The 24,632-nt window shown below is 45.3% G+C and overlaps 1 protein-coding gene across 4 annotated transcripts in view; it reads right to left on the reverse strand.

The window, feature by feature from the left end:
- Window positions 1-24,632, reverse strand: part of TANGO2 (transport and golgi organization 2 homolog) — a 235,388-nt gene that overhangs the window by 103,007 nt on the left and 107,749 nt on the right. For all 4 annotated transcript variants that reach the window (XM_063454422.1, XM_063454424.1, XM_063454421.1 and 1 more), the window contains exon 5: window positions 23,137-23,251. In XM_063454422.1, coding sequence (XP_063310492.1) covers window positions 23,137-23,251 — 115 coding nt within the window. The remainder of the gene's footprint in view (window positions 1-23,136; window positions 23,252-24,632) is intronic.

Genomic DNA, 24,632 nt, shown 5'->3' on the forward strand with positions numbered 1-24,632 from the left:
TGGAGAGGGCCCGCTCACCTCCTCTCGGCCTCGACCTCTGTCTCCCTCCCGGTTCTGAGCTGGCGACACAGTGGTGCTGGCTTTGCAAGGAAGCTTTCTAAGCTTTGCAAGGAAGCTTTCAAAGAGCTTGTCCACATTGGTAAGCAGGCGTTCAAACACGTTGTGTATGGATGTCGTGGGCTGTGTCGAGTTAGGCACATGTAGCGTTTGAGCATCTGCCATCTTGGGAGAGCCTGCATCACGTTGCTGTGCAATTTCAGCAGTTCGTAGTCGGCAAAAATACACAGGGTAGGTCGAAGGGGACCTGGATGACTCCCACTGGTCCAAAGTGGGTGGGGTAGTTCGGTACTTGCTGCACTCTGCCCGGTTAAGGGCTTGGAGAGTGGCTGTCTCTCCACAGTCCCTACTGAGGTAGGCCACAAGTCTCGATGCGGATGTTCCGGCAGTGGAGGGGCCAGAGAGTTTGGTATCCCCCGATGCACCGTGTTCCCCCTGTCATGCTGATCGCCAGTAGCGGTGAGTAGCGGCTATCAGCTCTGGAGTATACTCCGTTTTTCAAGTCCAGGCAGAGGAGCTCAGACAATCCACGTCTGGTGCGCTCGGCTGACAGGCTCCGCCACCCAGGCTTTTTATGTTTTTTTTTTTTTGTGAATTAAATTTTATTAAGGTTTTCAAGAGTAAATTTGCAAACAACAAGAAAAGTAAATGTCTCAAGAGTGGTTCGGTGAAACACGCAGGTTTCCAATAAATGGCATATACAAGTTATGAGGCACAGTATTAGCGAATCATAAGTATCGGTATAATAATGCAGGGAAACGCGCAGGTTTCCAGGTCAAACACATGTGCATTTAAGCCTTTAGTGGCATACCTGTGGTCCGCTGTATCTTGGTCCGGCTGCGTGGTCCGCAAGTTCGCCCGGGCCGGGGAGGGGGGGGGGGGGGGGGGATGAGAAGAGATTGGGGGGGGGATTCCTCAGCGTTTGGGAAAGCGTCCTCCCTGCCCCATGGGTTTATGTGGCCCTTCGTCCCCGTCAGGGCTAAAATTATCGTGTTAATCTCTGTCTGTGGTAGCTTTACGTATGACATGCGCTGTCTTTTCGGTCATTCTACGTCACCCCTACCCATCGTCTCGGTTCATGTTCCCACTGCTGTCTACTCAGTCTGTGATAAGTGTCTGGAAGTCGGGTTTCGTCGTAGCCAGTATCCAGTGTGTCCAGGTCGTCATATACGACTGTTCTCGCCCCTCTGCGTGTGAGGTGAGCTCCTCTAGTGCCCTGAGCTCTTCCATGCGTTTAAACCAGGCCGACACAGGTGGTGGGGTCTTTTGTTTCCAGTATAAGGGAATTAGGCTCTTGGCTGTGTTTAATATCCTGATCGTTAGGGATTTTTTGTAGGATGAGCTACGGGTGGAGGTGTGGTGTAGGAGGAAGGCTGCTGGGTCTAAGTGGGGGGGAGTATCAGAAAATTTGGTGATGATCGTGTGGATCGCTGCCCAGTAGGGTTGTATCAAGGGGCATGTCCACCAGATATGGAGGAGAGTGCCTAGGGCTTTCTCACATCTCCAACAGTTGTTGGTGGCGGTTGGGTCGTAGGAATGGGTGACCAGTGGCGTGCGGTACCAGCGAGATAGTACCTTATAGGCCGTTTCTTGTATGTTACTGGACGTTGAACAGTGAAGGGACAGGGTACAGATCTTTTCCCATTGTGTTGGCGAGAGTGTAGTACCCAGGTCAGTTTCCCATTTATTTATGAAGCTCGGTGGGGGAAGTCTCTTTGCGTCCATGAGGAGGCTATAGAGTATGGACAGTCTCCTGGCCAGTGGGCTTGGGTCATAGCAGAGCCTTTCAAAGTCTGTGAGCGGCCTGTGTGTGTGGACGTCTTTGGTGATTATTAGTAGGTAGGCAGATAGTTGTTTGTATCTGAACTGCATCATGAACGTCGGTCTCTCCACGGGCAACAGGGACTCAAGAGTCCGTATCGTGCCATTGGTGGTAGCGTGGCAGAGTCTAGGCTTTTTATGTTTTATCTCACCTCCCGAACAGGTAGAAAATGAAAAAGGGGTATACTCTCCTTCATGGGAATCATCTGCAGCTCTGTGGTATTTGATACATTTTATTCATCTATGATGTGAGAAAAATTGCATATGTGCTACAGTGCTTTCATTTCAGAACCAAAATGAAATATTGCAAAATAAAAGACAAACTATACTGTCTAAAGCAGTTCCCAAATATTTTTTTACGAAGGATGAATAAATTCAATAAAAATGTGTACATTTACATCAGTTTTTTGTGATATGTTTATGTGCTAGTTATGAATCCCTTGTTTCAAATAAATGTTATGCTTATATTTTTTTTCATCAAACAGTGCTTTGTTGGGCTAGTAACATACCTGGGAGTAAAGATTTCATGTCAATGGGATCCCTTCAACTCACTTAATTACATCCCTCTGTTAAAGATAACTGAACTAAACCTGCAACACTGGACCACTTTATCCATCTTCTGGCTGAGAAGATTAACTATAATCAATTTGATTATAACGATAATCAAAGTGAATGTTTTCCTCCATATCCTACATTCACTACAAATATGGAACTCAACCTCACAAAATGTTTCACTTACATCGGCCCTTTTCACCACATATATAAATTATTTGAGTTTAGAAATAGCTATTTAAACAATAAAACAGGACACAGTGAAATGTTCATTTTCTGACGTACAGAATCTTACATAGTAGGTACATAAGTGGTTTGAAGGATATTACTCATGTCACTTCATTTTCTGACGTACTTATATGCTGCTTTATTCCGATCCCGAATGCAACCACAAGATTTAGAATTTGGACATATCACGTATACCGGATCTGATAATGTAAGCTTGATTAAAAAAAAAACATGCAGAACTTACCAGTCAGGCCACTCTTACCTGTAAAGAATTCTTCTAATACTGACAATTAAAAAGATTTGTTCACCAGCCCTTAATAAAGCACCACCAATAAATAAAACCCACGTGGAATTCAAAATGGTCTTAATTAACAATCACCTAAAGGGTCTAGTTCCCATATTTATCCGGAATGACTGGGATTACTTGTAAAAACACACTTTCCCTACATGGTACAGTGGCATTAAAATATAAAGGAGGAACTCTTTTCCAAATAACGGCAAGATATCTGGAAAACTAATGCCAAACTCTCTATATATCTGTCTCACACAAAAGCCCCCCTTCACATTAACCTTACGCCTGCATGCTTACACCAAATGCAGATCACTATGTCAAAAAGGTTTTGGAGGGTTTGTGACCAGATGAAGACATACTATCACCAATGGTGGAATTGCCCTGCCAAGGACAATACAGGACACAGGTGTCATTGACACTACCACAAGCGCTATATTAACCTATAAACCTCGATCCATGAACCTTTCTACTCTCTAGGCAGGTTGATGGTTTGCAGAGGAACCAAAACCAGCTTATTTCTCCAGTGGCCTTGGCTGGCAGAAGAACATTGGCCCAGCATTGAAACCAATTAATATAGCTTTGTCAGGAAGAATTGCATAACATACTGTCTGAGGTCAGAGACATAGAACACACTCACTGCATCTTACAGGATATAGCATCTACTACTACCTTAGAGTATGGCACGTGGACCCCTCGATTGAACTCCCTTCGCCTGTTTTTTTTTTCTTGCTCTCTAAACAGTTACATTTATCTGTTTGAATATAATATGGATCTGGCTTATAAAGTGACATAAGTAATATCCTTCAAATTGCTAATGTACCTACTATGTAAGATTCTGCACATCAGAAAACAAACATTTCACTGTGTCCTGTTTTATTGTTTAAATAGCTATTTATAAACTCAAATAATTTATATAAAAAATGTTTTAAAAAAAGAAGGGGTTCACAGAAAAAGGATGTTACCAACTGTTAAGGCAAGGCGCATTTTTTTTTAAAGGAATACTCTAAGCACCATAACCACTACACATACAGCTGTTAAAGGGATACTGTACTCTATCAGCATAAGTCCCAGCTGCTTACCATCTCTGTGCTGCTTAGGCTTATAAGGCAGCATTACCCTGAGCTGCAAAGGCTTGTTAGGATAGTCAGCTGACGGTTTTCAGCCTTTTAGTGTGCCCATTGACTGTGTGAACTGGTATGGCTAGAAGGAACAGTGTAATCTGTGCCTTAGCCATACCTCCAGTAGGGGCCGTGGGTGGTCAGGAACTCTCATCCAGTGTTAAACTACTGAAAAATGGTTTAAAGATGACGGAAGGGATAGTGCCATAGGGCTCCTGACAATATAACCAATAAAATGAGATGAACAGTGTCAATTTAAGCACCTTCCTATCATTCACAGTGAAATCTGTAATTTTACATTTATTCCAGTTTCTTTCCCTAAAAATATTTTCCTGGCTAGACTGGCAGTCAACAGCTGACCGCACACATTATACATTTAATGGAGGGCACTTCACCCCGCTACCCACATTTGTCCCTGCTACATATTAATATTTGTTGATAATTCACTTTATCCTCTGCTGAGAATAAAAAGCAGCTCAATCAGTACAGATCTTTTCAAACTCTAATTTTCCTTTTCACATTGTTCAACATATTGTTTTTACTCCAAGTTGGATGAAAACTACAGACTTTAGGCGGTCAAATACACAAACACGAGCAAAAGCCCGGGTCCAGACGGACTTACACTGCGCTATTATAAACAATTTGCGGACGTCCTATACCAACACTTCTTAAAAGCATATAACTCACTCACACACACAGGGATAGAGATTGCCCACCCAAAACTCTGGCTGCCAATATTACTCTTGTTCTTCGTGACCACTCCGGAAATATCACTCCCCAATCTCATGAAGGAATTTGACAGATATGGCGCCCTCTCTAACTTTAAAATAAACTACTCGAAATCAACAATACTAAATATCACGATACCGGACTAGCGAGAACAAGCGTACTGCGCTCAAGCTTCTGGTTCCAGTGGTCCAACAGAACTCTCAAGTACCTAGGGGTATGGCTCACGAGGGATCTCTCTCTCCTATATCAGACAAACTTAACCCACATGCTTACAACTATCCGGAAGAACCTCAAAGATTGGACGCTACCCCACATATCCTGGGTGGGACGCATTGCAGTTATAAATGAATATCTTGCCAAGAATACTCTACCTATTCCAAACACTACCCATCAAGATCCCGCAAGCGTTCTTCGCTTCGTTACGAACATTGGTGATAACCTACATATGGAGCCCTCACAGACCTAGGATAAGTTATCAAACACTTTCCAGACCAAAAACGGCAGGGGGGCTGGCCTTCCCAAACTTCCTCCTCTACTACTGTGCCTCCAACTTACAGAGAATACTAGATTGGGCTAAGGATGGGGTCGATAAACTGTGGAAAGGGATCGAACAGGCACAGACAGGCAGATTTTTAACGGCCCTGACTTGGATGAAACCAGATGAAAGCAGGAAACTAATGAAATCACAACCTTGTGTAAAGACCACTCTGGACACGTGGCATGTTATCGCACCACAATTAGGTCTCTCCACCTTCCCCTCGCCCCTCGATGAATAACCCCGAATTCCCCCCTGCAACAGAGAACAGGGCATTCGCCTTCTTTTTCACCTGCAAACAAGCTCAGATCAGAAATATAGCAGTGGGCGACACACTAAGACGCCTACCTGACCTCTTACAAAGAACCCTGGACACATTCTTACACAGCATGAAATTTGAACAACTGAAACAGTTCATACACCAGATACCCCAACAACCAAACTTGTTTATAGCCCTCACCCCATTTGAACACATGTGCATTGACCCAGACCAACTACCTCATGCGATTTCCCTCCTATATCCCCCTACTACAACAAAGCTTCAATCTCCCAGCACCAGCATACACGGGGAAATGGGAACTGGCAATCGTGGAGACTTTCACACCACAACAGTGGACGAAGATCTGTGACCTAGTCCAGCATTATGCCTTAGCAAGTAAGAACCAGAAAACAGCATTCAAAGTACTATGAGGTACCGAACACCACAGACCCTCCAGAAGATAAACCTGGCCCTGGACGCAAGATGCTGGCGATGCCATGCGACCACATGATCATTTCTCCACATTTGGTAAGAATGCCCACAGGTCCAATCTTTCTTGAAGGCAATAGGCGCCATCATTCGGAAGTTCTCTGACTGCTCCCCCCCAGGGGCGTATTAGCCGCGAGGCAAACAAGGCATTTGCCTTGGGTGGCATTTTCCAGGGGGTGGCAAAAAAAGCCGCCCCCAAATGCCCAAGGCAAATGTCTTGTTAGCCTTGCGGCTAACAGACATGCTGGGCTGCTGGGCGGTCGGGCAGCGCTGGTTGGCGGCTGGCGAGGGAGCACTTTCTCTGAGCTGTCTGCTCAGCTCCCTCGCGCGCCGCAGAGTGAGGCTGGGAGCCGGAATATTACTTCATCTTCCGGCTCCCAGCCTTACTCTGAGGCGCGCGAGGGAGCTGAGCAGACAGCTCAGAGGAAGTGCTCCCTCGCCAGCCGCCCGCCAGCCAGTGCCGCTCGCCCAGCAGCCACTGGACCACCAGGGAGGAAGAGACCCCCCCCCCCCAGCATTCCCAAAGGTAAGGAGGCTGGGGGGGGGGTGTTTAAATACATTTTTAAAAATGTGTTAATGTGTGTGTGTGTGTGTGTGTCTGTTAGTGTGTTTCTGTTAGTGTGTTTCTGTGAGTGTGTTTGCCTGTGAGTGAGTGTGTGTGTGTCTGACTGTGTGTGTCTGTTAGTGAGTGTGTGTGTCTGTTAGTGTGTGTTTGCCTGTGAGTGTGTGTGTATGTTAGTGAGTGTGTGTGTCTGCTAGTGAGTGAGTGTGTGTCTGTTAGTGTGTGTCTGTTACTGAGTGTGAGGGTGTCTGTTAGTGTGTGTGTGGGTGTGTGTTTCTGTTAGCGAGTGTGTGTTTCTGTTAGCTAGTGTATGCGTATCTGTCAGTGAATGTGTGTGTGTATTTAGAATGCGGGGCGGGGGGTAAAGGTTGGGTGGGGGTGGCGTGGGGGGGGGGGTGCCTGAGTTTTGTCCTGCCTAGGGCAGCACAAAACCAGGATACACCACTGCTCCCCCCCCCTTATGACCGGCCCCATTCCCACTACATCATACCCCCGTACCGACCGCCAAATACAAGAAATCCCTGACGATCCGGATCTTAAATACGGCCAAACAAATCATCCCCTTACGGCCTGGTTTGACAAAATGGAAGACTTTCAACAGTATGTAGACATTTGGACCCACTGGCTGACAACCGCATATCACACTGACTTCCAGGAATTACTGACATATGAGACCAGGAGAGAGTAGTAGGCGGGAAGGGTACAGGAGGGAGGAATCACCACACAGTAGGGTCCCGGGCCGCTGAATAGGAATTCAGGGACTACCCTTAAATGACTACAGGTCCGAGGCCCTTCACGCCCTTTGACCTCTAGAGAGCCACTCCTCAGACTTGGACAACTCCCCCGAAAGGGTACTACTAACGACCACAGACAGAAACCCAAAGCCCTCTCAGGTAGGTCCGAGGGGGACATAAGGACATGCCTTTACCAACACAGGAAGGTCTAGCATGGAGAGGAGGGAGATGGTGGGAGGTTCACGCCACTTAAGTACACCACTAACCAGTACAACCTCACATTTGAAACATGCAAAGACGTAATGGAGTACTACATTATAACACATGATACCAGATACCTGTCAATTGTTTTTTTTAAAGATTTGCACGTCCGGAAGAGTTGTTAACGTTGGTCCTACGCGACCTATAATTGATATGCTGAAGCGGACCTGCATATCCACACATGTTATTTCGTATGCTTACCCTTAAAACGAATACAAATCTTTTTTTAAAAACAAACAAACAAAAAAACAAACTACAGGCTTTTTAAATGTGTACATTTATTATGTTTTTTTTTGCTTTTTAAACTAGATATTAACATTATTTGATGACAATCTGAATACATGGAATAATATATTAATTATAAGGCTTTTCAAAAGTAAAATAGGTTATTTACAATTCCAGAACATTAAAACATGCTTTACAAATTCTCATAAAGAATATGAGGTGACAAACTGTCCAATGTCATAAAAAAAAACCCAAAAAACAATAATAAAAAAAAAAAACACATTATTACCCAAGCTGTCTCTACATGTGTTTATGTCCACCAGGTATGAACTCAAACCAGATTTATCAATCTGCCCCTAAGGAGCTATATTCAGCAATGTAATTCAATAGATAATATTGAAAGGGAAATCAATCAGTACAGAGGGGAAATAGCTAGTGTTCCCAACTACCGACTTTCCAGGGGTCTTGGATTCCACTCACCACATCCCATTGCTGGGGCCCAGGGAATCTTGCAAAAGGTTAGTAAAAGATTCACCGTCTCCTGAAGGATTTAGAAATCAATAGAAATTACCTGTATCTCTAGGATATACATTGCATATTCTGAATTATATTATTTGAAAATGGTGATTAGTAGACTGTAAGCTTGTTTGAGCAGGAACCTCTAAATATCCACTTTCAATAACTGTAAAGTGCAGCAGAATATGTTGGTGCTTTGTAAATGCTAGTAATAATAATTTAAATCAATGTGTTTTATATTCTAAAGCCTCCTTCTACATAAAGAACTACACAGTCTTCCGAACACCCCGTACAAGTCTACATGCTGATCGATCTCAAATACTGTGCAGCACTTGAAAACAATTAAATAACCGTTTTTAGATTCTGAGGATACTTTGAGCACACCAATGCTAGACTGAAAGTACTTCATCTACATCACTTCTGGGGGCATATAACCAAGTGAAGGCCAAAGATACTTCAACCACATTAGTCCAATTAGTTCACTCCAAGGCTAAGAGCTCTTCAACCCTTCCCCAAACTTTCAGAGAAACGCATTAAATTTCCACCAGTCATAAAAATAAATATTCGCTGACAAATAGTTATTATATACTTTCCATATTTTAAGGCTCAGTAATTGCATTCCCACCTTTATTTTGCACCAAATGTCCAGACTTTCCCCAAACCAGGTCTCACTGTCAGCTTCAATTAATTATGCCTATACAAGCAACTACATGACATATGCTTGACAGGTTCATTTCTATAATTAGGTTCAACAGTGGGACTATCAGTCACCAGAACAACTACAGCTTAATGTAGTAGTTCTGTGGTCTACAGTCGGTCTCTGCAGGCTTTTTAATGTAAACAGTCTTTTCAGAGTAAAGTCATTGTTTACATTACTGCCTAGTAACATCTCTAGTGGTAGTCACTCAGACAGCCACTAGAAGGGATTCCTGGGTCAGTGCTGCATGCTCTGCATGGAGACACTGAGCGATCCCCATAGAGATGCATTGGTTCAAGGCATCTTTATAAGGAGATGTTAATTGGTGCCATCCATGCGCAGTATCCTCCTATGGGAAAACATTGGATTGGCTGAGATTGTCAAAGTTGATGATCTCAGCCAACAAGGCTGGGTGGATGGGATTTAAGGCACGTAAGTTACCTTTTTAAAGGCAGGCAAGGGATGGCCGATCACCTAAACAGCGCTTTTACAAGTATAGTGTCAGGAATACATGTTTCTGTTCCTTTAACTATAAAAGCTCACAAGGCAGCTAATATATAAAATATCATCAATACAAATTGTATAATTTTATATTTATTTACTCTTGGACCTGATATACAGCTACTTACCTGCTATCCTGCTTCTGAGCCACATTTCTCAGAGAGTACTTGGGTATAGCTATGTTCTAACACCCAGCCCACTGCTGTCACTCCTCTATGTAGCAATTGGACACCTGAGATATGTTTTTGAGAGCACAGAATCACCTGGGGGAGGGCTTTCTGGCTCTTCACTTTCACAAGGTCCTTGGCTTTGACCATCAGTGCCATGGGAATTCAGGTATAATTCTGAGACTGATTAGGGGATGGAGACATTTTTAAACTCCATTGAACTAAAATCTATACATTTTCAAGAATTTCTAGCAGAACAATATACCGACAAAATTTGAAGGGTTACTGCAACTAAAAAAAAGTGTTTTAATAAAATATTGTTTTTGAATGGAGTATCCCTTCCTGTCAGCTTAGGAAAAACTAAGGGTGCCATTAGTTGTTGGTCAACAGAATACTACATGTGATGGACATTTTTTTATGCACAGAATTAACATTAGAGAGTTCAAGGCTGCTAATGATGCTGCCAGAGGCCAAGTTACACCTCAGCCAACATCACTAAATAACTCTGTATGTGCAGTGTTTCAGTATAAATCTACAGACTCCAAGAACCTCAACCACTTCAAATCTCTAAAGTGGTTATGGTCAAGTAACTATTTAATACACTTTAATTTAGGTTGGCATAAAAAAGAAACTTCAAATGTGGACAGGGAAATTACATTCTATTCCGCTGAATAAGACAAAATAATATAGGTTCAGACAAGAAGCAAAAAGAGTCAAAATGTATGTACAGGCTACCATCTATACTAGCACAGGCAAAGGCTGCAAAAAGCTTCCTTGCTGGTTAGGGAGATAAAAATGTCTCTGCAGGCAGACTGACCTACACGGACCAATGGGAGAGGGACCTGGGCGAGACCCTGGAAGGGGTGGAATGGCAGGAGATCTGGGAAGCCACCAAAAATACATCAATATGCGTGACGCTTCAGGAACAGGCGTGGAAAACCATGTTCCGGTGGTATACCACCCCAGTGAAGTTATTAAGGATGCGAAAAATAACCTCGGATGACTGCTGGAGGGGGTGCGGCAATAGAGGAACGTACATCCACATGTGGTGGGAATGCCCGACAGTGCATAGATTTTGGAAATCGGTGGAGAACTTAGTACGACAGATCTTCTCTAGAACACCGGCTATGGACCCGTGGGTATACCTCTTGAATAGATCAGTGGAGGGGTGGACTAGGAGGGAACAAAAATTAAAGCACAAAATCACTCTAAGTGCACACAGAACGATAGCGACAGCGTGGTTGGCGCCTGAGGGACCAAGATTTACAGAAGTATGTTCTAAGGTCAGGGATAGTAGATTAATGGACGATCTTACAGCCAGGGTGAAAGGCACTACAGCAGCGTTCCAAAAAATTTGGGAACCCTGGGATAACAGCCCAATGGGACAGGGAGGTGATTGAGGGGAGGCCTATGGGAAGTTAGATGGCAGGAGCGGCAGTTGCTACAGAGAGTGCCTGTGGAAAGGCAACGAGACTACTAACGATAAGATCCGGGTCGCCCGCATCTCCCGCCGCGCACCGCAGGGACCCCTCTTTTCCTTTTATATGTCTATAATTTCCTTTCTTCTTCTTCTTTTTCTCTCAGCATGCTTTACATGGGAGCAAGCGGGCGTAGCACACAGCATGTTTAGAGATAAGGGGGCAAAAGCTCTGTAAACTTAGAAAATGATTGGAGGCACGATGACGGAATGGCGAATAGATAGTCGGACGTAGCAACCTAGAGTGTATCTCCACTGGTTGACTGTAGAGAAGAGATGAGTGAACATAAATTGGTACTAACCCACCCACCGTATACTGACGTTCCATTGACCGACTTGTATCACAGGCACCTGCTTACACCAGACTGTTATGACGTTAGGCCTATTGTTTACGCAGTCTAGGTCGCACTGGAAAAAACACGAATTTCGTGTACCAAAAATTCTTGGGGCATAGCAGAATAGGCCTAATTCCTGATGCGCCTGGAGTTGCATGTATAGTATGGGTAACTGTATCTCTACATTCATCTAGAATGTAACATAACGGGCTTTTGCGTAAGCCGTAGTTGCGCATTTATTACATGCTACCTTTGTCAAGATGGAAAAAGTCAAAAATTTAAAACTGTATGCATTCTTAATGTGCCGCTTTCTTGTACTAATATGAATATGCGAAACGAGCCTGCTAACGCTGTTGTGGCGACACAGGCACTGTTGTACTCACTTGCATACCAAAAAATAAAGAATAAAAAAAAAAAAAAATGTCTCTGCAGACTGGCTTTCACAGTCTAAAATCTCTCACACTAACATAGCATCCAGATAGAAGAGAGCTGGGAAATCTGTCTCCGTTTCCAGTGACTGCAGAAAGAGACAAAAAGAGATGTATTTTTCCCCCCCTCAACTGCTGTTTGCTTTTTTAACAAGTACACACATACATTTGTTTTCTTCTTTACAATGTAGCAGAGCACAGATTCAGAGGAAACCCATTCTCTATACACACTTGAGAGACCGTATCAGCACAACGCTAAATCCTCCCAATACAATTTATACGCAGACAAAGAAAATCTGTGTAGCATTGGATACATTTAATTTGTGCATTAAGGATGTTATGCAAAAATAGGTTTTAAAAATATATACAATTATATGACAGTAGAGCACATAATCAATTTAACCCCTTTATTACCAGCAACACACACACACACACACACATCATCTTCATTTTTGTTTTGCATTACATAGAATATGATAAACTCCTCTGCTCCAGCAAAGCTCATTACCAGCGCCATTATATTGTGTCAGCATGTATGCATGAATGTTTGTCTGCACGTATGAATATGCTGTGTGCTGAACGCTCCTGGAGGAAGTCTCGCACCCAGTCAGACTTTCTCCATTATTGATTCATATTGTGTTCATACAGCGCAGCCCTTGCCCTGAAAAACAGTCCTACTTTTCCTCTCTAGTTCATGGTCCCATAATCCCAGGCGTCTCTTTGACACCTTTAATTCTCTTGTTCGCCCTGCTGTGGCCACCCCCCAAACTAACCTTACTGCCGATAGCTTTGCATGTTACTTTACCGCCAAGATTGAACAACTAAGGAAAGAATTCTCCCCTCCTTGCCATTCCCTTTCTCAACCACACATAGATCATGCCTTTCCTACCCTTCAGACGTTCTTCACGGCTACTGACCAAGAGGTGGCTGCCTTTCTCTTTTCCTATCGCCCCACCACTTGCCCGCTCGATCCTGTCCCATCTCACCGTATTAGATCTCTCTCCACTTGTCTCGTGCCTTCCTTAACACACATCTTCAACTGCTCTCTCTCTTCTGGCATTGTCCCTGCTGACCTTAAACATGCCACTGTAGTACCTATCCTGAAAAAAACATCTCTTGACCCGTCCTCCCCCTCTAACTATCGTTCTATATCCCTGCTCCCTTTTTCCTCAAAGCTTCTGGAAAGACTTGTCTTTACCCGTTTGTCTCACTTCCTCAATTCCAACTCTCTCCTTGACCTCTTCAATCTGGCTTCCACCCTCTCCACTCTACTGAGACTGCGCTTATCAAAGTTACTAACAACCTAATCGCAGCTAAATCCAAAGGCCACTATTCCATACTAATTCTTCTTGACCTCTCTGCTGCCTTTGACACTGTTGATCATGCTCTCCTTCTTCAAACTCTTCAATCACTCGGTCTCTGTGACTCTGTCCTCTCATGGTTTTCCTCTTATCTTTCCCAACGCTCATTCAGTGTCTCCTTTTCTAATGATACCTCCTCCCCTCGTCCTGTCTCAGTTGGAGTCCCCCAAGGCTCTGTACTTGGTCCCCTTCTATTTTCTCTATATACTGCCTCTCTTGGAAAACATAGAAACATAGAAACATAGAATGTGACGGCAGATAAGAACCATTCGGCCCATCTAGTCTGCCCAGTTTTCTAAATACTTTCATTAGTCCCTGGCCTTATCTTATAGTTAGGATAGCCTTATGCCTATCCCACGCATGCTTAAACTCCTTTACTGTGTTAACCTCTACCACTTCAGCTGGAAGGCTATTCCATGCATCCACTACCCTCTCAGTAAAGTAATACTTCCTGATATTATTTTTAAACCTTTGTCCCTCTAATTTAAGACTATGTCCTCTTGTTGTGGTAGTTTTTCTTCTTTTAAATATAGTCTCCTCCTTTACTGTGTTGATTCCCTTTATGTATTTAAATGTTTCTATCATATCCCCCCTGTCTCGTCTTTCCTCCATGCTATACATGTTAAGATCCTATAGAAACATAGAATGTGACGGCAGACGGCAAAACGTATTACCTCTTTTGGATTCCACTACCACCAGTACGCTGATGACACCCAGATATATCTCTCCTCCCCGGACCTCTCCCCTGCCGTCCTGCAACGTGTCACTGCTTGCCTTTCTTCCATCTCTGACTGGATGTCCTCCCGCTTTCTGAAACTCAATCTCTCTAAAACTGAGCTCCTTGTCTTTCCTCCTCCTAATACTGATCCTCCTCGTTCGCTCTCCCTTCAAGTTTGTAGTACCCACATCAGTCCATCCTTGCAAGCGCGCTGTCTTGGCGTCATACTTGATTCTGGCCTCACCTTTGAGCTTCACATCCAATATGTTGCCAAATCCTGTAGATTCCATCTTAAAAACATAGCCCGCATCCGCCCCTTTCTTACCCAAGATGCTACCAAGAAGCTTGTCCAGTAATTTCCCGCATGGATTATTGTAACCCTCTCCTGATTGGTCTTCCCAAAAGCCGTACTGCACCGCTACAGTCCATAATGAATGCTGCTGCCAGACTGATTTTCCTCTCTAGTCAGTTCTCTCACACCTCACCCCTCTGTCAGGCCTTACATTGTCTTCCTGTATGCTATAGGAGTCAATTCAAGGTACTAATTCACACCTATAAAGCACTGAACAATTCTAGCCCCTCTTATATCTCTTCACAGATCCATAGGTATGTCCCTTCTCGGTCTCTCCGCTCTGCCCGTGACCACCTCCTATCCGTTGTTAGCCTTGCATCCTTTAAGAAGTGCCTTAAAACCCATCTCTTTAGGAAAGCTTATGGTCTCCCAGATTAACCTCTACCTCACATACCTGTCTCTTGCTCTCTCCTAAAGAGCAGCCCACCTTATTTGACTGCAAATTCCTGTCCTATTGTGTTTTACACCCCACCTCCTATAGAATGTAAGCTCGTTTGAGCAGGGTCCTCTCCAACCTATCGTTCCTGTAAGTTTTTTGTAATTGTCCTATTTACAGTTAAATCCCCCACTCATAACATTGTAAAGTGCTACGGAAGCTGTTGGCGCTATATAAATGGCGATAATAATAATAATACGTATAAATCATTCAGTGCTTTAGTGTGCCTGTTTGAATGAATGTGTGAGTGTGCCAGTATGCATCAATGTTAAAGTCTGTCAGTGTGTTTCGAGGTACTGTATATATTTTTGTATAAGTCGAGAAAATTTAGTCATAAACTTCATTTTAAAACACAGAGTCGACTTATCCACAGGTCAGTGCTAGTTTTGATAGAATTTTTTTACATTGAATGCAGGGCTCCCGAATGCCATTCTCCTTGCTGGTTGGGAACTCGAACGGGCAGGGGTACAAGTTTCAGCGTGGTTCGCGGGCTTGCGTAGCCGACTCAGAGATCCATGCCGTCAATGACCATGTACGCTGCCTGCGTTCGGGAGACAAGATGGCCGCCAATTGTTTGAACACGTGTATTTGTTTATACAGGAGCGGAGAGGGGAAGGGGGGACAGGGGCTGAGTGGGGGGGACAGGGGCTAAGTGGGGGGGGACAGGGGCTGAGTGGGGGGACTGGGGCTGAGAGGGGGACGGACTGGGGCTGAGAGGGGGACGGACTGGGGCTGAGAGGGGGACGGACTGGGGCTGAGAGGGGGACGGACTGGGGCTGAGAGGGGGACAGACTGGAGCGGAGAGGGGGACGGACTGGAGCGGAGAGGGGGACGGACTGGAGCGGAGAGGGGGACGGACTGGAGCGGAGAGGGGGACCGACTGGAGCGGAGAGGGGGGCACGGCACTGAGAGGGGGGCACGGCACTGAGAGGGGGGCACGGCACTGAGAGGGGGACGGACTGGAGCAGAGAGGGAGGGCAGGCCCTGAGGGGGACACGTCGCTGAGAGGGGGGCACGGCACTGAGAGGGGGGCGGCGCTGAGAGGGGGGCGGCGCTGAGAGGGGGGGCGGCGCTGAGAGGGGGCGGCGCTGAGAGGCGGCGGCGCTGAGAGGGGGGGCGGCGCTGAGAGGGGGGGGCGGCGCTGAGAGGGGGGGCTGAGAGGAGGGGGGGGGCTGAGAGGGGGACGGGGGGCTGAGAGGGGGACGGGGGGCTGAGAGGGGGACGGGGGGCTGAGAGGGGGACGGGGGGCTGAGAGGGGGACGGGGGGCTGAGAGGGGGACGGGGGGCTGAGAGGGGGACGGGGGGCTGAGAGGGGGACGGGGGGCTGAGAGGGGGACGGGGGGCTGAGAGGGGGACGGGGGGCTGAGAGGGGGACAGGGTCTGAGAGGGGGGATAAGGGCTGAGAGGGGGGATAAGGGCTGAGAGGGGGGATAAGGGCTGAGAGGGGGGATAAGGGCTGAGAGGGGGGATAAGGGCTGAGAGGGGGGATAAGGGCTGAGAGGGGGGATAAGGGCTGAGAGGGGGGATAAGGGCTGAGAGGGGGGATAAGGGCTGAGAGGGGGATAAGGGCTGAGAGGGGGATAAGGGCTGAGAGGGGGATAAGGGCTGAGAGGGGGATAAGGGCTGAGAGGGGGATAAGGGCTGAGAGGGGGATAAGGGCTGAGAGGGGGGATAAGGGCTGAGAGGGGGGATAAGGGCTGAGAGGGGGGATAAGGGCTGAGAGGGGGGATAAGGGCTGAGAGGGGGGATAAGGGCTGAGAGGGGGGATAAGGGCTGAGAGGGGGGATAAGGGCTGAGAGGGGGGATAAGGGCTGAGAGGGGGGGAGATAAGGGCTGAGAGGGGGGACATAAGGGTTGAGGGGGGGGACAAGGGATGAGAGGGGGGGATAAGGGCTGAGAGGGGGGATAAGGGCTGAGAGGGGGATAAGGGCTCAGAGGGGGGGACAAGAGCTCAGAGGGGGGACAGGGGCTGAGGAAGGGGCAGGGGCTAAGTATGGGGACAGGGGGCTGAGGAAAGGAACAGGGAAAGGGCAGGGGCTGAGAAAGGGGACAGGGGAAGGGGGCAGAGGCTGAGCAAAGGGACAGGGGCTGAGGAAGAGGGACAGGGACTGAGGAAGGGGGACAGGGGCTGAGCGAGGGGGACAGGGGCTGAGTGAGGGGGACAGGGGCTGAGCGAGGGGGACAGGGGCTGAGCGAGGGGGACAGGGGCTGAGCGAGGGGGACAGGGGCTGAGCGAGGGGGACAGGGGCTGAGCGAGGGGGACAGGGGCTGAGCGAGGGGGACAGGGGCTGAGCGAGGGGGACAGGGGCTGAGCGAGGGGGACAGGGGCTGAGCGAGGGGGACAGGGGCTGAGCGAGGGGGGCAGGGGCTGAGCGAGGGGGATAAAAAAACAAAAAAAATAACTAAACTGTATTCCCCCCCTCCCTGAGTCTTGGGCAGGAGCAGGAGCCAGCTGCCAGCAGGAGCAGCAACCAGTGGAGTCGGCCAGGCTCTCCTGATGATGTCAGGAGGAGGGGGCGTGACTTCCTTATTTATTTTATTTATTTATTAAAAATTCTTAAGAAACGCAGTCTTATTACCCATAGGGTCTCGATGCGCATACCAGCAATCAAAAACAAGCAAAACAATATCCAGCACACAACAGCATTATAATCACATGCATTTGAACCAGGTTAAAAATTTCATGTCGTCACACTACAAGAGACTTGAACATTCACTAGGACAAAATAGCCGACAACGAACAAAACAGAGCTACTGTCCATATGTATAAACCAACGAAATGCCTATATGTAAACAAACTGTATAGCATGTACTTTTCCCTAACCAATTTCTAACCCCCCCCGTTCCCATTCTGTATCCTTGCAACCCTATCAAAATACACAAAGCTGATAAGAATGTACACCGAAATGATGTATTGATTTGCTCTGTTCGCAAACTGTTAAAAATACTCGTTTGTTATGTGCAATGTGTATTTTAAACCTTGAACCTCCCATTTTCTTTTCTGTACCCCCACCCCATAAAACAAAAAATCTTTCAAAATAAAGAATTTATAAAAAAAATTTCATGTCATCCCGTATGCCTGAGCAAATAAAACTGTTTTTAAGCTCCGGCGGAACTTCAGTAGATCATTCTCAAGTCTTAATGTCAGAGGCAGGGAGTTCCAAAATTGCGCTTCCTCTGCTCTTCTCCCAGATTCCCCAGCGGTCATCATCAGGAGAGGCCGGCCGACTCCACTGGCTGCAGGGAGAGTGAGGTAAGTTGAAAAATCTGAGTCCCCAGCCAGAGACAGGGGATCCAGATTGTTAGTTTTTTTTTGCTGGATGTGGGTGGCCCTGGGTTTAGGGTGGCCTGGGGGGCAATTGCCTCCCTGCCCCCCATCCCAGCCCGCCCTTTATTGATAGCCAGGTGGTAAAATAAGTTTAATTTATAAAAAAATAAATTTCTATTGAAATCTGCACTTTTTGTAAAATGGAAACAAGAGGGCCATTTGATGGAATGGAAAGGATTTGAATGACTGAATAATAGAATGCAGACAAAATGGATATGTTGTGAGAAAAATATTCGGCGACTGAAGGTATGGTACAATTTAGAGCATCGTCTGGTTGGTGCACACGCTTCATGAACCGATATGGGTTGTGTCAGAAGCTGCCTAAAGAGCTTGACGAAAAGGTCATTTCATTCCATAAATTCATAACCAAACAGGGACGAAAGAATGGTTTCGCCCTGAATAACATTGGTAATATGGACGAAACTCCAATGACATTTGATATGCCTGGCAATTGAACTGTAGCACACGTTGGAGAAAAATCTGTAATTATTAAAACAACTGGTCATAAAAAGACACATTTTACTTTCGTCCTGTCTTGCCTGGCAGATGGCACTAAACTGCGCCCATTGATAATATTCAAGAGGAACACAATGCCAAAGAACCTAAAAATTCTGGCAGTAACTGTTCGTGTTCACCCTAAAGGCTGGATGGATGAGGAGGGTACGAAGTTGTGGCTGCGCAATGTGTGGGAAAAAGAAAATGTCTATCATTACTAGTGTGGGATATGTTCCGCGAGCATTTAACCGAGGATGTGAAGGACGAAGCAAAGAAAATGGCGACCTCGTTACTGGTGATTCCAGGTGGCCTAACATCAATGCTCCAGCCATTGGATGTCTGTCTTAACAAGTCTTTCAAGGACCGATTGCGCAATATGTGGCAATAATGGATGTGTTCTGGTCAAGCAAAGTTAACGAAAGGAGGGAACTTGATGAAACCAGACATTGATTTGATAAAGAAATGGGTAAAGGATGCTTGGGATTCAGTATCACTAGAAATGATCAATAAGTCGTTCCTGAAATGCGGAATTAGTAATGCTATGGATGGATCATAGGACGACACCATCTATGAAGAGAAAGACGAATCAGCTTCACATACCGATTCAACAGATGGCGACAGCGAAGACGACACTTACGCTGATGGCACCACCGAAGAACAGTTTCATGATTTATTCGGACATTCTGACGATGACAAGAGTTTGATGTATTTGTATAGGCCGAACAATGTTTGTGCTATTTTGGAGGACATGAAGAGGAATTCCCTGTAATAAATTTAAGGGAATCGTTGCAGTTAATAAATGAAATGTTCCAGTTCATGATTGCTCTTTTTTTTTTTTTTTTTTTTTTAATTCTTTATTTTAATCGTGCAGGTGATTACAAGCATAAACATACGCCACAACAGCGTGCTTGAGTTGTTAAACAAAGGAGTTACAGTGGCATGAGAGGTGTGCACATTTTTTTTTTTGTGACATAAGAACAACTGGCTTTTTTAACAATAGTAGGTAGAATGAAAACGCTAGGCCAGACAAGCTTATGAATGGAGTAGGCTCGGTTAAGCTTATGTTAAATGTTATGTCGTATCTATGGTATTGCGTTTCTGAGGAGGTCAGACGTTCACGTTTATGCCATATTTACGACTGTGAATAATAAGAGTGTCATTCTATTGAATCTCGTTTACATGTTATAACAGGCTAAGCTAGTAATGCATAGAACAATGCTGGTTGCGCTTAAGAATAGGGTCGCTTAGTGTATAAGTGGTGCTCATGGTTTTACTTATGTATTTTGCGCTTAATGTGCCATATTCGCCTCTAGGGCATAGCGGTGAGAGTAATCAGTTGATAGGCTAGTATGGGTAGCTTTGTGCGATGTATGTCAAACTAGTGTATTAAAGTATAGGTCTAACTTGCTCATAAAGCATAAGTTAATGAGTAAACAAAACATAACAAAACATGGTATAAGTAGTAAGGGGTATGCGTTGCTAAGAGGTTGATTGTGGAGAGATAGTCTAAGTAAATCCTCACCCCCTTCAAGTAGCCAGTCCAGAGTACCCATGAATGTCCAGTGAAAAAGGGTCAGTAAGGTATAGATGTACGGTGTGCTGATAATCCATGTTCGTAGGAGAGAGCCTTACAGTGTCTGGTGGAGGTGTCTTGGTCTCTGTCTGCAACGTCTACTGCTGTCAGCCAACGCCTTTTCTGCTGGGCTTTGTGTGAGCCTCCTGGGCCAGCGTTCTCCCGCTCTCGTGCCGCGGGGGGGTTCTCCGCTTGTGCCTCCCGCCGGTATCAAGTCTCGCTGCCCCCTGGTCATCGTTACGGCCGACACCGTAAGTTTGCAGGTGCTTTGTTGCGCCTTGCTGGGTGAGGGTCGTTAGGGCCGCTGAGATGCAGGTGAGTTGGCGTGTTTCCCCCTGAGGCGTGGGGACGCGCCCGTTGGGGCCCCGAGTACCTGGCGCTGTTGTTCCCCTGCATCGTCTTCCTCCGAGAGCCATCCTGGAGGTGCGAGGGGCATTCCCGCTTAGGAGTCGCCGGGTTGCTGGGCGGATCCACGCTTCCACCTTCCTCATCGCCCTCCTGAATGTCCGTACCTCGGTATGGTGCTTGGCCCAGAGGCCGGCGCGCACTTGATCATGGAACGTCCATGTGTGTTCAGGGGGCTTGATCCGCACGCGTGTTAAGGTTGGCTGTGAGTGAGCCGCCATCTTGTTTGGGCCCAGGCTGGCCCTTCTTGCTTTGGGTGCCCTAGCATGGTCACGCTTGGTTGCAGGGGTGTTCACCCCCATCGAGGACCGGGATATCCCCCGCCGGTCCAGAGGGGGGGGCAGCGGGGTTATGCTGCATCTGGGCTGCTGTGTCGGTCCCCTGCCGAGGGATCGGCCGCCTCCCTCGGGCCGTGGGTTCTGTTCCACTACAGGCCGCATGGTCGGCCGCATGGTCTGCCCGGGCCATTCCTTCTCGCTTTGGTGCCGGACTGGTATCATTCTGTTCCACCTGCGTTCGTGAGACGGGTTCTGGTCACCTTGTGCCGCCAGCGTTAACGGTCCGGTCGGTGGTCGCTCGTTTGTGCCCAATATTGCTGGAGCTATTAGATCATGCATCCAGCCATCTTGGCTGTCAGGCCCCGCCCCCCATGATTGCTCATTTTTTAATCCAGTTTTTAGCTGACCTGTTTGATTGTTCCAGGATCTTTACCTAGGTATAATCTGACAAAATTATAAAAATCACAGAATTTCAGAGCCCAAAGTTTTACCCTTGACTTATCCATGAGTGATAGCATATTTCACAATTGTTGGTAAAAAAAAATTGCACTCGACCTATACACGAGTATATAAGCTAAGTATACATTTTTTCATCTGAGTTATATCTAAAAACAGTTTGCAAAAACTGCAGATCTCTTGTCTGCTGCCTTTGCAAGCCTTCCTCTGGTAACCCCGCCCAGACCTTATGTGGCTATCCAATCACAGAATTCCAATGCAGCTCAATGAGAAGTCTTCGTAAGTCAGGTGCTCTGGGTAGTTGCTGCCTCTTGAGACTAAAGGACCCAGGAAGTAACAGGACCAGGGGATAGAACACGTTTAATTTCTGTTGAAATCTGCACTTTTTGCTTTGAAAAGCCATGGAGGTGTAACAAGCATCATTTATAAAAGTGTAAATTTCTTTTAAAATCGGCACTATTGTGGTTATATTTTTCTTTGGGGAGGGGGATTGCATTTTACATGCACATTGCAATCTTGCTAGGCATTTGGAAAACTGATATGTGCTGCTAAAATTAGACTCCTAATTTATGCTACGCTAACTCTTTTGAGTAAAGCAATATCCCCAATCTATGTCTTTGCCGCTACCTTGTGAAATTACAGTGCAATATATGAGAACTGACTACTTCAGTTTTTACAGTAAGATTTTTGATACATGGATTTTTTGGGGCATTGCAGCAATTACTAAAATGATACATACTATGTATAAAAGTAGACACCAAGGGAATGAGTCCTATGATATTTTTTCTGCATGTTTTTTTTTTTGTAAACAATGTGTGCTACTTTAATAAAAATCACAAAATCAAGATTGCTTAGATTTATACACAGGTCTCTAGCAGCGTGATGCTGTCAACTCTGAGCAACTGCTATTTGACTGTTTCACTGAATATAGGTGATCGAAACTATGCATATGATTTGGTAGAGTTTGGTAGAACGCAATACTCCGGTGCTTCAAATTTCTGAAGAGAAACACTGCAGCACTTACTGTGTTGGAGCAATATAAACATCAAAGAAACAGAGTCAAATATAATTTGATAAAGTAATTGCATTACAAGATTTTCAGTCCACAAAAAATAAACCAGTGGCCCCCATCTGCAAGATGCAAACACAAAAGCCTGGTGGGATATTTAAACAGTAAATGTTTACTAGAGCTTAGACCCCAGCTGCGTGCCTCACCAATATCAACAATCCACCATAAATCCTTCCATACCCGCTGCATCTCCAGCTGTTTAGAAAACAGTGTAATGAGGTAGGGCCACAAACATACACTGCTCAGTGCATCTCTCTTATCAGTCTAAATCATTAATTCTTAAAGCTACCTATAACAATCTGCTCAGCTCATTAAGATGCAAAACCCACACAAGTTTTTTGTAATATAGCAAATGGTCTCACCAGCATTAATTCACTTGGAGGTGTTTCAGTTCATTTTCATTCATTCACCATAAAAAAAAAAAAATACATATTTTCGACAACCTCAATGTGTTGCACAAACCACAATGAGGTTTTTATTCAGGGTTGTGTTTGCTTTTTATTGCCTTGCTGAAAAGAATTCGGTGATTATTTCTGACTATTTGTTGCTATGCTGCTAATCAAGAATCACACAATTGTATTAGCCTTTTGGGGGTTATAGAGTTAAAATGGAGATTAGCAAAGCATTTACCATATGTCACAGACTTGAGATTTTCTTTACGTTTTAATTAGTTTGAACTTACTTAAAATCTGCTGCAACCAGGTTGAATGGATTGTAGAGGTGTCCTTCTGCAGATATCTTCTTCAGGTACGAAAAGCTATCCAGGTCTGATGTCAAGAAACTGGACACCAGAGTACCTAGAGAGCAAAACAAACAGATTAGCGTGTAATCAAATGCATGCAGATAGAAGGATGAAATAAAAACTCATACGGGGAAATCATCACTAAAATATGTTAATTTTCTTTTTATAGTGGAACACGCAGTGAGAACCAGGACCATCTGCCATTTGATCCTATTGAAGAGCATTATGAAAGCTGTGAGATGCTGCTACAGGCACTCAGCTGTGTCGCGCCGTCTCGTACTGGGAGAAGTTTGGGAGATGTGAAATAAGTTTTTCAAAGGGAACCTGCTGAACTGCTCAAGAGGAGGGTATTATAGAAAGTTGATCTGTCACCACAAAATAAATCCTATTCAATACATTAAAGCAACCTGTTAATATTGAAAATTATATACATATACCATTCTCTCTTAATACTAATAACTAGTGTTAAACCGTTAACGATTTAGGTTCCCACCCCACCTAAGTTCTCTCTAAAAAAGGTTTTAAGCTTACCTGTTCTACCACACCGTGCTGGTCTTGCATCGGCTAGCCCTGCTTCCATGGCTGAAATCATCAACCTTGATGATCTCAGCCAATTCAATTCTTTTCCACAGGAAAGCTATTGTGCACGCGCTGCAAAACACTGCACCAATCAGCATCTCTCATAGACAGGCCTAAAATCAATACATTCCTATAGGGAAATGTTCAGCGTCTCCATTCTGCACTGTGCAGAACTGGACTAAGAGGCACTTATAGAGGCCGTCTGAGTGACTGCCTAAATAGGTTTTCTATGGCACCAATTTAAAAACTGCCTTTTCTCTGAAAATGCAGTGTTTACATTGAAAAGCCTGCAGGCACCGGCTAAATACACAAGAACCAGTACATAAAGCGGTAGTGGTTCTGGTGACTATAGTGTCCCTAAAATATTTTAAAACATAGACTTGACTTTTTCTGTGATTTGCAGTTTGCGTTCTAGTTTTTCCAATCTCTGAATCAAGTTAGTCAAACAGGCTGACACTTTGATATCAGCTACCTCAATGACTATATACCCAACTCCTGGGTGTAGTGACGTTTTAGAATGTTGCGTCATATCATTCATGTTAATATCCTTCATTTATAACTGGACATTAAACAGTAGTAGAACCTTTCACCCTTAGCTGCAAAAATGACTTTTCTAGACAGTGGACATACCCAGAGGTTAAAACCCTACAGCAGGTGTACCCAATAGGTAGATTGCCAGATGTTTTAAAACGACAGCTTTCATGATGTGTTGTCATGGGAGTTGTAGTTCTACAATATCTTGGGATCTACCTTTTGAGCACCCCTGCTCGACAGTCATTTGTAGAGCAATTTCTTCTTTGAAGATAAACATAGGAATGAATTACCATTAGACTTGGTGACACAATTAAGTCATGTAG

The sequence above is a fragment of the Pelobates fuscus genome, chromosome 5 (assembly GCF_036172605.1).
Source record: "Pelobates fuscus isolate aPelFus1 chromosome 5, aPelFus1.pri, whole genome shotgun sequence".
Lineage (NCBI taxonomy): Eukaryota > Metazoa > Chordata > Amphibia > Anura > Pelobatidae > Pelobates > Pelobates fuscus.